Source organism: Leucoraja erinacea, chromosome 23 (genome assembly GCF_028641065.1).
Source record: "Leucoraja erinacea ecotype New England chromosome 23, Leri_hhj_1, whole genome shotgun sequence".
Taxonomy (NCBI): domain Eukaryota; kingdom Metazoa; phylum Chordata; class Chondrichthyes; order Rajiformes; family Rajidae; genus Leucoraja; species Leucoraja erinaceus.
In genome coordinates, this window is record NC_073399.1 from 28,443,261 (window position 1) to 28,456,390 (window position 13,130).

Consider the following 13,130-nt stretch of genomic DNA (forward strand, 5'->3'; position numbering starts at 1 on the left):
CTCGATGCAAACTCTGAGCAAGATCAGTATCACGGCACCAGTGGGCAATAATTCTGTCAACCCAGCCTAGTTTTATTATCATTCATTTTCTTATTCAAATTCATACCCAGAGGACAGGATGCCTCATAATCTCTAGATTTCAAGTTACATGTTGTTATTAGATTCTGCTGGGACGGGACAAACACAAGGTCTGGATTTAAATGGATAAAATCAGGTCACCCTAGGTTGCCATATTATACGATTTGCTGAACCAACAGAAGTCATGGCCTTGGGGAGCCGAGATACCCGCCCGCAAAGTCGGCCTCGGAAGGCGGTTATGGGAATGGATCTACTGGCTCCACGGAAGTCCTGATGAGATTTATTCCTTGGAGCGCGGGTGGCTGAGGGGTGAATAGACAGGGTGAATGAACGGTCCTTTTCCAAAGGGTTGGAAATCAGGAACTAGAGGACATAGGTTTAAGGTGAGCGGAAAATTATTTAATAGGAACCCGAGGAGCAACGTTTTCACACAGAGGGGGGTGGGTGCCTGGAGGAGCTGCCACAGGAAGTAGTTGAGGCAGGTACTATAACAACATTGAGGCAGGTGCATGGGTTAGAGGGACATGTGGTTGGCATGGGGAAATGGGACATGCTTGGATGGGGCATCTCGGTTGACATGGACGGGTTGGGCCAAAGGGCTGGGAGAGGTTACGTAGGCTAGGACCTTATTCCTTGGTGCACAGGAGGCTGAGTTGTAACTTTATTGAGGTGTACAAGGTCATGAGGGGCATGGATAAAGTGAACATTCACGGTCTTTTTCACTGAGAACGTAGTTATAGAAGATTACATACATACAGCCTGGCTAGATATATGGATAGGACGGGTTTAGAAGGCAACAGTCCAAATGCAAGCAGATGGATCTTGCCCAATGTGCCAACTTGGTCATCATAGACAAGGTGAGCCGAGGTACCTGTTTCTGAGCTGTACAGCAATGTAATATATTAATTTGAGTGACCAATCCCAGAGGAAGCAGCAGGAAGAAGGTAGTGGTATAACGCAGTCATTGCCGCTAGCTGTGCCCGTTCTAAGGCTGGGGTTAACACTATATAGAACTTTTCACTGGAATCTCAGCAGGTTGGTGACCAACCATATCAAGATCAATTAACACCCAAATCCTTGACCAAGCAGAAATAATGGCATGGTGTATATTACTTGTCGAGACCCAAGCCTCCAATTCCGTGAGGCAATAGCTGCTAGCGTATATCTAACAAACTTAATTAATGGCCCCATTAATTAGAAAATCCACCCTTGTATCCCTTTCGGCATGTATTATGGTTCTGCAATGCTGCAGTGTAAACTTCGATCTCCAAAAGGAAAAAAATCATTTAATTAGATGTTTGGTGCATTTAATTCAATAGATGCTTATTCTGATCGTGCACATTTAAAAGAGATAGTTATTTTAGTTAATTTTAATATGAATTTATCCTGTCATTTCAATTTTAGGTGTGAGGGATCACATATTTAGGCTCCTAACCCTGCCACTCCTAGACAGAAAGCTCCTGGCTTCAATCAATGATTTCCACTCTCGAGAAGCCATCTTCTGTCGATAGACATAAAAAGCTGGAGTAACTCAGCGGGTCAGACAGCATCTCTGGAGAAAAGGAATAGGTGATGTTTCGGGTCGAGACACGTATGAAGAAAGGTCTCGACCCGAAATGCCACCTATTCCTTTTCTCCAGAGATGCTGTCTGAACTGCTGAGTTACTCCAGCTTTTTGGATCTATCTTCGGTTTAAACCAGCATCTTCAATTCCTTCCTTCTGTAGATAGTAGATAAACTCAGCATTACCTGAGAGACAGGGTCTGGCTATAAGCGAGCAGGGACACGGTCTTAACCTCTTGCAGTTACAAGTGCCAACCTATTAGAAGGCCCTTGTCCCGTTCCACAATGAATTAAAATAATAGTTAAAACGCAATTTTATTCTGTAAATTGCCGGCTGAATTATCAAACTCAGACCATCAGATTTTCTTTGATCGGACTTTATTGGACTTTATCTTGCATTAAACGTTATTCATGTTATTCCTTTTATTATGTATCTGTACACAGTGAATGGCTTGGATGTAATCATGTATTATCTTTTCACTAACTGGTTAGCATGCAACAAAAGCTTTGTACTGTATGTATGACTGTATTAAACTACACTAAACTAAGTCATGCAGCTTCTTCAAATCACTTGATTGTAAAGATAGATGCAAAATCCTAAATTAAAGCCCCTTTTCAAGTGAATCGGTACCATCTCTTTTTCATGTAAAATTATAGGCAATCAAACTGGTTTGTAACCCGTTCATCAATAAAGATCATGCTGCCTGCTTCCAATAAACTTGGTTTCGAATGCCGAACAAGGCTAGATACATACAGCTGAGCTCAGAGGTTCTCAGTTCAATGATTAGGAGGTCCACACCTACCCCAAACATTTGTCGCAGGTCAGGGTCCCGGAATCGGAAGGGGATGTTCGAGACATGTAGCCTTTTGGGCTGCTGTTTCTCTGTGGTCTCTGATATCTGTAGTTGCTGTGGCGAGTCTGTCTGTGCAGCTTCATCTGTCTGCTGGGAGAACGGCAGAGGAGAAAGATAAAACAAGAGACAAGTAACATGCAAAGCGCAGGTGTACACACAAGGAACTGCAGATGCTGGTTTACCAAAACCCCCCTACAAATGCTGGAGAAATTCAGTGGGTCAGGAGAACATGGATAAGTGACGTTTCAGGGCAGGATTCTTCTTCAGACTTTTTTATGTTTGTTTATTGTATTGTCCATTGAATACTGAGCTTACAAACCGGTGGTGCTGCAGCAAGTAAGAATTTCATTGTTCTATTTCGGTACATATGACAATTAAACTCTTTAATCTCTTCATCTGCCTGATGGAAGGTCACCTATCCAGAGATACTGCCTGACTCGCTGAGTTACTCCAGCACTTTGTGTCTTTTTTTCAACAGCTATTCCGAAAAATGTTGGTGTGAAGCAAGGCATCAAGTTCTTGAACACTGCACAAAACTAACCTCAGCAACTGTAATCTTCAAAGGACAGTCTTTGGTGACACTACAGACTTCACCTTTGCACTATAATGGCCACTGTGTTACAGTTATTGATTTATTGTATTTTTTATTTAGTTTATTGAAATTGGAGATACACCATGGAAACATGGTCCACCTTTGGTCCACCAGGCACATGCTGACCATCGATCACCCATCCACTCTAGCTCTTTGTTCTCCCACTCTCTCATCCACTCCCTACACACTAGGGAGCAATTTACAGGGGACTAATCAACCGACAAACCTGCATGTCTTTGGGATGTGGGAGGAAATCAGAGCACTCGGAGGAAACCCACGCAGTAGAACGTGCAAACTCCACACAGACAGCACCCGAGGACAGAATTGAAACTGGGTCTCTGGCGTTGTGAGGCAGCGGCTCGACCAGCTGCACCACTGCCACCCAGATGTTGAATGTGATCCTGTCACCATAGATGCTGACTGGTGATACTCAGCTGGATGGCAGTGAGGGTGACAGAAACCAGTGCACCAGGTCTCGGGATGGAGGGGGTATAGCCAGACTGAGTGAATGGCCAAGGACATGAGCAAAACATGGAAAAGGTGAGCTCAAGCCATTTGAAGAGCAGAAAGGTAGAGTATTTTTTAAGTGGTAAGAGTTTGAAAGGTTGTTCACAAGTCATTGAACATTAACATGCAAGCACAGCAATTAGGGAGGCAAATGTATCTCAGCTTTTATTGCAATAAGATTTGAATGCAGAGATCTTTGGTTCAATTATACAGAGCCCCAATGTGACCTCTGCTGAAATATTGTGTGCAAGCCTGATCTCCTGATCTTAGATAGAACGTTCTTGCAATTGAGGGAGTTCAGCAAAGGTTCAGTGGATTGATACCTGGAATGGCAAGTTTGTCATGTGTAGAGAGACTAATTAGACCAGGCCTGCAGTCTGAGGTGTTTAGTACCATGAGGTGTGATCTCAGTGAAACATAGAAACATAGAAAATAGGTGCAGGAGTAGGCCATTCGGCCCTTCGAGCCTGCACCGCCATTCAATATGATCATGGCTGATCATCCAACTCAGTATCCTGTACCTGCCATCCCTCCATACCTCCCTGATCCCTTTAGACACAAGGGCCACATCTAGCTCCCTCTTAAATATAGCCAATGAACTGGCCTCAACCACCCTCTGTGGCAGAGAATTCCACAGATTCACTACTCTCTGTGTGAAAAAAAAAATTCTCATCTCGGTCCTAAAAGACTTCCTCCTTATCCTCAAACTGTGACCCCTTGTTCTGGACCTCCCCAACATCGGGAACAATCTTCCTGCATCTAACCTGTCCTACCCCTTGAGAATTTTGTACGTTTCTATAAGATCCCCCCTCAATCTTCTAAATTCTAGCGAGTACAAGCCGAGCATGGTAGGTACGAGGAAAACGGGTCCCCTGTCTGAGGAAGGGTCCCGACCCGAAACGTCACCCATGCTTTCTCTCCAGGGGAAGCGGTGACCTTGACGACTGCTGTTGTGGCTGAACTTGTGCCCCTGCGGTGCCGGTTCTCCGGCCCAACCTGTCACATAGGGCAGCGCTCCCTCCCTCCCTCCCTCCCTGGCCAAATGCAACGGAGGACCAGGAACTCCAAACACAGACTTCACAGGCAAAATGTGTTGGAAGGAACTGCAGTAGCTGGTTCAAACTGAAGTAGTCTGAAGAAATGTTTGACTGGAAACGTCACCGATTCCTTTTCTCCAGAGACGCTGTCCGACCTGCTGAGTTACTCCAGCATTTTGTGTCTATCTTCAGAGACTTCACAGGCAGGCTCACCGACTGGTACAATCCAGTAAAGACTCAGTGCTGGAGGAACTCAGTGGGCCGGCCAGTCAGCATCTCTGGAGAACATGGACAGGTGGCGTTTTGGCCATTCCCTCTACAGATGCTGACTGACCTACTGAGTTACTCCAGCACTTTGTGTCTCTTCCCCTGGGTGGGTTATTTAGCATCAGGAATCACAGTGTCACAATAAGGGATGGTGTATAAGATCATGAGTGAAATAGATAGTGAGAATGCACAGAATCTTTTACCCAGGTGGCACAATCAATAGGTTTAAGGTGAGGGAAAGATTTAATAGGAACCCGAGGGGCAACCTATTCCCACTGGCGGTGGTGGGTGAATGGAATGAACTGCCAGAATAAGTAGTTGAGGCAGGTACAACTACTCGCCTACCATGTGAAGAGGGACACGGATAGCAAAAGTTGACAGGGATATGGGCCAAAAGCGGGCAAATGGGGCATCTTTGTTGGTATGGACAAGTTGGGCCGAAGGGCCTGTTTCTGAGATGTACGACTCTCTATAATTCTAAAGATCTGCAGAAATTGAGGACATGGTCTTATTCTCTGGAGCAGTTCGAGATGGGAAATTGATGTTGACCATGTCCACATCCAAAACCTCCTGTGTTATGGTGCATTATTGCAAGATAAATATTCCAGCATTTGCTGGTTTTGGTACCTGCAGCTGGAGAATTTATAACAATTACAGACCAGTTACAATAGAATTTAGAGAGATACAGGGCAAAAACAAGCCGTTCGGCCACTCGAGTTCGTGCTGACTAGCGATCCCCGTAACTATCCTACACACTAGGAACAATTTACAATTCTAATGAACCCAATTAGCCTGCAAACCTGTACGTATTTGCAGAATGGGAGGAAACATAGGGGGGAAACACACACGGTCGCAGGGAGAATGGGCAGACAGCACCCGTGGTCAGGAACGAACCTGTGCCCCTGGCACTGTAATGTAGCAGCTCTACCGCTGTGCCGCCTCTAAACTCTGAATAAGGTTGCCAGGCTTTGTCTCCCCCCCCACCATTTTTTCAGTATTCTCTACAATCAGTCTGCAGAACGATATCAACCCAAAACGTCACCTTTCCACGTCCTTCACAGTTGCTGCCTGACCCGCTGAGTTACTCCAGAACTTTATGTTCTATGCAAGATTCCAGCATCTGCAGTTGCTTGTGGTTGAACGCTTTCCCAGCAGTAGAAAAGTTCACCACAGTTTTTGACTTCCCTGAATTACTTTGGTTTAATTTAGTCCCTTCACTTTGAAAGGGCATGTGCTGTCACATTTGATATTTTGTCGACAAGCACTTAAGTGCTGTTTTCAAATAAACTATTCTTGTCGTACAGGTCCTGATTGTCACAATTAGTCTTCAGATGTGTTTATCCCTATCACTCCACAGTTAGGAATGTAAGTCACACGGCTGCCGAAAAGACTGGATGCTTTAATTTCCCTGCGACTTACACGATGTCGTTCAGGATTCGTACTGAGTGCTGTGGTGACAGCTGAGAGAAAATAAAACTGTCCGAATGTTCCACCCGCCAGCTGCTTCAGTCAAACTGAATGTGTAGAAGAGAACAACTGATGGCCCATACCCTCACAAGTTTAGTGCCATTTGCTAGTTTTTAGCTTAGTACCATTCTTGCTCTTGAGGGAGTGCGGCTTAGGTTCACCAGGTTAATTCTCGGGATGGCTGGACTAACATATGATGAAAGAATGGATCGACTGGGCTTATATTCACTGGAATTTTGAAGGATGAGGGGGGATCTTATAGAGAGACATAAAATTCTTACGGGATTGGAGAGGCTAGATGCAGGAAACATACAATTCTTACGGGGTTGGAGAGGCTAGATGCAGGAAAAATGTGTTGGGGGAGTCCAGAACCATTTAAGAATAAGTGGTAGGCCATTTAGGACTGAGATGAGGAAAAATCTTTTTCAGCCAGAGTGTTGTGAATCTGTCGAATTCTCTGCCACAGAAGGTAGTGGAGGTCAATTCACTGGATGTATTCAAGAAGGAGTTGGATATAGTTCATAGGGCTAATGGAATCAAGGGACATGGGGGGAAAAGCAGGAACAAGGTACTGATTCTGGATGATCAGCCATGATCATATTGAATGGCCTACCCCCGCACATACTTTCTGTTTCTATATTTCTATAAACACAAGATGCATTCCCATTTCAATACCCAGGAAACATGAGGAACTGCAGATGCTGGAATCCTGAGCGGGTCAGGCAGCATCCATGGAGGGGATGAACAGGCAATGTTTTGTCTTAAGATCCTTTGTCAGAATGATGGAGAGGGGAGGGGAGGGGCATGGGACTAGGAAAGAGAGATGCTTATTACACAAAAGGACACAAAGTGCTGGAGTAACTCAATGGGTCAGACGGCATCTCTGGAGAACATGGATAGGTGACGTTTCGGGTCGAGACCCTTCTTTAGAGAAGGAGCCTTCTACAAACAGAGGTGGCAGTGGGGCAAAGACCATGGATTGGGGGGAGGGTGGGGGGAAGAGAGCTGGAATTTCACCCATACTACATCAGTTTAAAGAAGGGTCCTAGCCTGAAACGTTGTCTTTCCTTCCCTCCACAGATGCTGCCTGACCCGCTGAGTCTCCCCAGCACCTTGTGCTTTGCTCAAGATTCCAGAGCCCGCAGTCCCTTGTGTCTATAAAATCACACTGATCCTGGCTCGGGACTGAAATGTGTCGCTGCACATTTGTTTAAAATGTGCGGTTACTTGAGCTTGCAATACATTTGGAGCATCTGCATCTTCATCCTGTGGCGATTGCCGTTTTGTTAATTCAAGTTAAATGGAAGAAAGTGTTAACTTGTTACGGAGAAGCATTTCGTCAAGCATTGAGTGAGAATTAGCTAACTATCTAACCTTGCACAGTAGGATTTCCTATTGCATCTGCTGCATTTGGGCAATGTAGAACAAGCTCCTTGTGAACAAATCCTCCACAGTGCAGGATGATCTAATTTTACCACTCTGGCAGTATGGTTAATCTTTACCCACTTAGCTCTTTCTGCACTTCATTAGAAACTATTTCAATCCATTTCAAGGCAAAAGAGTTGCAATGGGTAAAGGAAGAGTCATTATCCCACGCAGCTGCAGACTGGGATGGAAGGATACTGTGCGAATTTGTCTTGCAAAGCAGAAAGCAAAATATCACACCAAAAATCACGGCAGCTAGGCTGATAGCAAATACTGCAGCAACATCGACGTGGAATTGTGTAAGTTGGGGAGAGATATGGGAAATAAGCAAAGATGGACAAAATTGAGAGAGACAAACTATCTGGCCAAATGTGGTGGAGGTCATAGATACAATAGCGGTGTTTCAGTGGCTTTTAGATCAGCTGAAGATCGACACAAAATGTTGGGGTAACTCAGCAGGGCGAAAGAATAGGTAACGTGGGATAAACTGGAGGTGAGAAATGGCCAGAACAAATCAGGGCCGGCAACAGATACCTCGGGAAGGGTGGAGCCCATTGTTGGCTGGGGAAGGGGTTGATAACAAGGATGCTGGTAGAATTACGTGGGTGGGAGAGGGGGGGGAGGGGTGGGGTGGGGGGAGTAGGGGGGGGGGGGGGGGGGGGGGGGGGGGGGGGGGGGGGGAGGGACTGCGGGAGTTAGTTAGAATTAGATAAATCACGTTCATACCACTTCATGGCAAGCTGATAGGCAGATGGATTTGCAGGGAATGGAGGGATATTGATCACATGCAGGCAGAAGAGATGAGTTTATCTTGGCTTCACGTACGGCACAGACTTTGTGGGCCGAAGGGACTGCTCCGGGGGATTGCTGTACTGTTCTATGTTGTAGGTAGAACACACTCCAGGCGGGATGAAACAGAGGGGGAGCGGATCGTAAATCCTTGAGGATTTCACAATGGGAGAACGGTTCACTTGCATTCTCCTTTCCCTTGTGCAATAACAACACATTGAAAAGTCTTCATTTTCTAATTATTCGCATGACCAGGAAAGGACTTTGGGGAAGAAAAGAGAAGTAAATGAAGCAATTGTATCTTAATCAATCCAAACAAATCCACGGTGGGAGGCAGGGCGAAAATATCTACTTCATGATGCAAATTGTTGAAAATAAAATGGCAAATTCAACCCACCCACACACCCATTATGGAGCCACACTTGATGGATGTTTGAATCAAATATCAAACAACCACACTGCCTCTCCTATCTTCAGCTCCCGAATGCAGTTTTCTGTTCTGAATGTAATTGTTACATTTATTCTAATATATATATGTGGAGAAAAGAATATTTAAACAAAATCTAATGAAGTGGTAAGGAAATATTATCACAATAACTTCATTACATTTCCAATATTGCCTGAACAAAAAATAAATAAAAAATCTCTGGAGGAACTCAGCGGGTCATACATCATCTGGAGTCCGACCACAAAGTCGGCCTTGGAAAGTCACCTATGGGAGCGGATCTGCCGGTTCCGGCCAAGCTGGAGTTCCAGAGCCCCGGCCACAGGGGGCGAATTCCACCCGCTGATCGGCGCAGAGGTCCCGATGAGGTCGAGATCAGCCGCCTCACCCGACCTAGGTGCCACATTTTCCCGGGGCTTCCGGGGAGATTTCAAGAGCACTCATGTCATTTAGTCTTGATTAAAGGCGGTGCTGGACCACAGTTTTCTGGAAAATCAGTAGTGAACTTGTACCAGCTTTCTTCCCCCTATTTCATCAGTCCTTTGGCCCACCCACAACTCTCATTTCCAAATATATCCCCCCCCCAACTTCATTACTCTGAAAGGCCCCGGCCTGAAATGTCATCTGTCTATTCCCTCCGCAGATGCTGCCTGACCCACTGAGTTACTCCAGCACTTTGTGTTTTGCTCAGGATTCTATCATCTGCAGTTACCTTGTGCCAGCACAGGCTGTAGTTATAATACCTAAAAGACCAGAGTCTTTTTTGATTTAAGGTGAGAGGGTCAAAGTTTCAAGAAGATGGGGCAGGACACATTTTCCATATAACCATATAACAATATAACAATTACAGCACGGAAACAGGCCATCTCGACCCTTCTAGTCCGTGCCGAACACATAATCTCCCCTAGTCCCATCTACCTGCGCTCAGACCATAACCCTCCATTCCCTTCCCCATCCATATAACTATCCAATTTATTTTAAAATGATAAAAACGAACCTGCCTCCACCACCTTCACTGGAAGCTCATTCCACACAGCTACCACTCTCTGAGTAAAGAAGTTCCCCCTCATGTTACCCCTAAACTTTGGTCCCTTAATTCTCATGTCATGTCCCCTTGTTTGAATCTTCCCTACTCTCAGTGGGAAAAGCTTTTCCACGTCAACTCTGTCTATCCCTCTCATCATTTTAAAAACCTCTATCAAGTCCCCCCTTAACCTTCTGCGCTCCAAAGAATAAAACCCTAACTTGTTCAACCTTTCTCTGTAACTTAGTTGCTGAAACCCAGGCAACATTCTAGTAAATCTCCTCTGTACTCTCTCTATTTTGTTGACATCCTTCCTATAATTAGGCGACCAAAATTGTACGCAATACTCCAGAATTGGCCTCACCTGTACACAGTACACAGTTTCTGTACACAGAGGGTGGCGGGTGCCTGGAGCGCACTGCTGGGGATGATGGTGGGGCTAGATACAATAGTTTAGTTTAGTTTAGTTTAGTGTGACAAGTACCGAGGTAATAATAAATAATAATGGATGGGATTTATATAGCGCCTTTCTAGATACTCAAGGCGCTTTACATCGCATTATTCATTCACTCCTCAGTCACACTCGGGGCAGACTGACGGAAGCGTGGCTGCTAATCTGCGCCTACGGCCCCTCCGACCACCACCAATCACTCACACACATTCACACGCAGGCAAAGGTGGGTGAAGTGTCTTGCCCCAAGGACACAACGACAGTATGCACTCCAAGCGGGATTCGAACCGGCTACCTTCCGGTCACCAGCCAAACACTTAGCCCATTGATCCATCTGTCGTCCCAACGAGTAGCTTTAGTTGCGTGGTCACCAGTCAGTGGAAAGGCTAGACCTGATACAATCAAGCCACCCACAGTTGTATTTAAGAAACCTTTGAAGGGATATGCATGACGTGCATGCAGATAAAAGTTGGTCTTGGCATCATGTTCGGCACAGACATTGTGGGTCGAAGGGCCAAATCCTGCACTGTACTGTTCTATGTCTTTGCATCAAGACTGAGTAGACTGCCGTCACACACTGATCGGTGAACCACTGAGGAATTGTAGCTGCTACAGGAAGCATCTGGCCCGATGCTCCAGATGTTGCCCTACCCGTGTGGAATGTCTTGGGGGGGGGGGGGGGGGGGGGGGGGGGGGGGGGGGTATCGGCTGCTATTCATTGATTCTTTCAATTGATTTGAACTTTAGACTTTAGGGATTCGGCGTGGAAACAGGCCCTAGGGCCCACTAAGAGCGCGCTGACTAGCAATCACCCCATACACTAGGCATCCTGGTACACTACACGACCACACTACACCCCGTACACAACATCATGAGGGACAATTTACAATTTTAACAAAGCCAACTAAGCTACAAACCTGTAGGATATTGGCGTGTGGGAGGAAACCAGAGCTCCCGGAGAAAACCCACGCAGGTCACGGGGAGAACGTACAAACTCCGTACAGACAGCACCCGTAGTCAAGATCAAACCAGGTCTCTGGCGCTGTGAGGCAGCAACTCTACCACTATGCCACCGTACACCCCCCCCCCTCCAAGAGTAGTCTTTTTGGTTGACTCTCAGTCTGAAGAAAGGTCCCGACCTGAAACGTCACCCATTCCTTTTCTCCAGAGATGCTGCCTGACTCGCTAAGGTACTCCAGCACTTTGTGTCTATCTTCAGTTTATTTGTGTAGTTTAGCAAGTGTAGTTTGACAAGAGTAGTCTCTCAGAGGGCACTATTCCCAATCCTGTGGGACCATTCACGCAGGTAGTGGTCAGAGTCACGAAACATATTAGTGTGGGTAATATTATAAGTCTCCATCCCTGTGAAAAGTAAAACCTAATGACTGTAAGTGGTCATTCTAATGCCAGTTTTGTTAAAAAGAACAATTGTCTATTTGTTCAATGACAGGGAGCTTGTGATGTGTTTTTCCACTGATCTGTGGAGCCTCTGTTTTTCCAGCTCAGTGACATTCGGGGGAACACATGGCAGAACATCTGGCAGTTTCAACAAACACTAGAGTCCATATTATCTGTAGATTATCAGTTTAATTAAACAATTCGGGAATTATCTTTGGCAAAACAAGTGAAGCAGCACATAAGGTCTGCGTAATGGGTATTCCGTCGGAGACCAAGGGAGATGATGATCATCACTCAAACATAGTCCAGTGGGAAGGGCTGTCAGATACCACCAGCGTGTGTGAGATGCTTTAAAACATGACCAGAATGTCTGGCTATGAACAAAGGAGGGATTATTTCTGCGGCTAAAATGACTATCAGGCCCGCATGGTGACGCAGCAGTAGAGTTGCTGCCTTACAGCGCCAGAGATCTGGGTTAGAAACATAGAAATTAGGTGCAGGAGTAGGCCATTCGGCCTTTCGAGCCTGCACCGCCATTCAATATGATCATGGCTGATCATCCAACTCAGTATCCCGTACCTGCCTTCTCTCCATACCCCCTGATCCCCTTAGCCACAAGGGCCACATCTAACTCCCTCTTAAATATAGCCAATGAACTGGCCTCAACTACCCTCTGTGGCAGAGAGTTCCAGAGATTCACCACTCTCTGTGTGAAAAAAGTTCTTCTCATCTCGGTTTTAAAGGATTTCCCCCTTTTCCTTAAGCTGTGACCCCTTGTCCTGGACTTCCCCAACATCGGGAACAATCTTCCTGCATCTAGCCTGTCCAACCCCTTAAGAATTTTGTAAGTTTCTATAAGATCCCCTCTCAATCTCCTAAATTCTAGAGAGTATAAACCAAGTCTATCCAGTCTTTCTTCATAAGACAGTCCTGACATCCCAGGAATCAGTCTGGTGAACCGTCTCTGCACTCCCTCTATGGCAATAATGTCCTTCCTCAGATTTGGAGACCAAAACTGTATGCAATACTCCAGGTGTGGTCTCACCAAGACCCTGTACAACTGCAGTAGAACCTCCCTGCTCCTATACTCAAATCCTTTTGCAATGAAAGCTAACATACCATTCGCTTTCTTTACTGCCTGCTGCCTACACACTAGAGACAATTTCTTCAGTTCAGTTCTTCAGTTCAATCCTAACTATGGGTGCTGTCTGTACATTCTCCCTGTGACCACGT

General features: G+C 45.8%; 1 protein-coding gene across 12 annotated transcripts in view; it reads right to left on the reverse strand.

Annotated features, from left to right (window-relative positions):
• LOC129708437 (RNA binding protein fox-1 homolog 3-like) overlaps positions 1-13,130 on the reverse strand; it is a 1,476,502-nt gene that overhangs the window by 127,899 nt on the left and 1,335,473 nt on the right. For all 12 annotated transcript variants that reach the window (XM_055654200.1, XM_055654199.1, XM_055654194.1 and 9 more), the window contains one exon: positions 2,445-2,585. In XM_055654200.1, coding sequence (XP_055510175.1) covers positions 2,445-2,585 — 141 coding nt within the window. The remainder of the gene's footprint in view (positions 1-2,444; positions 2,586-13,130) is intronic.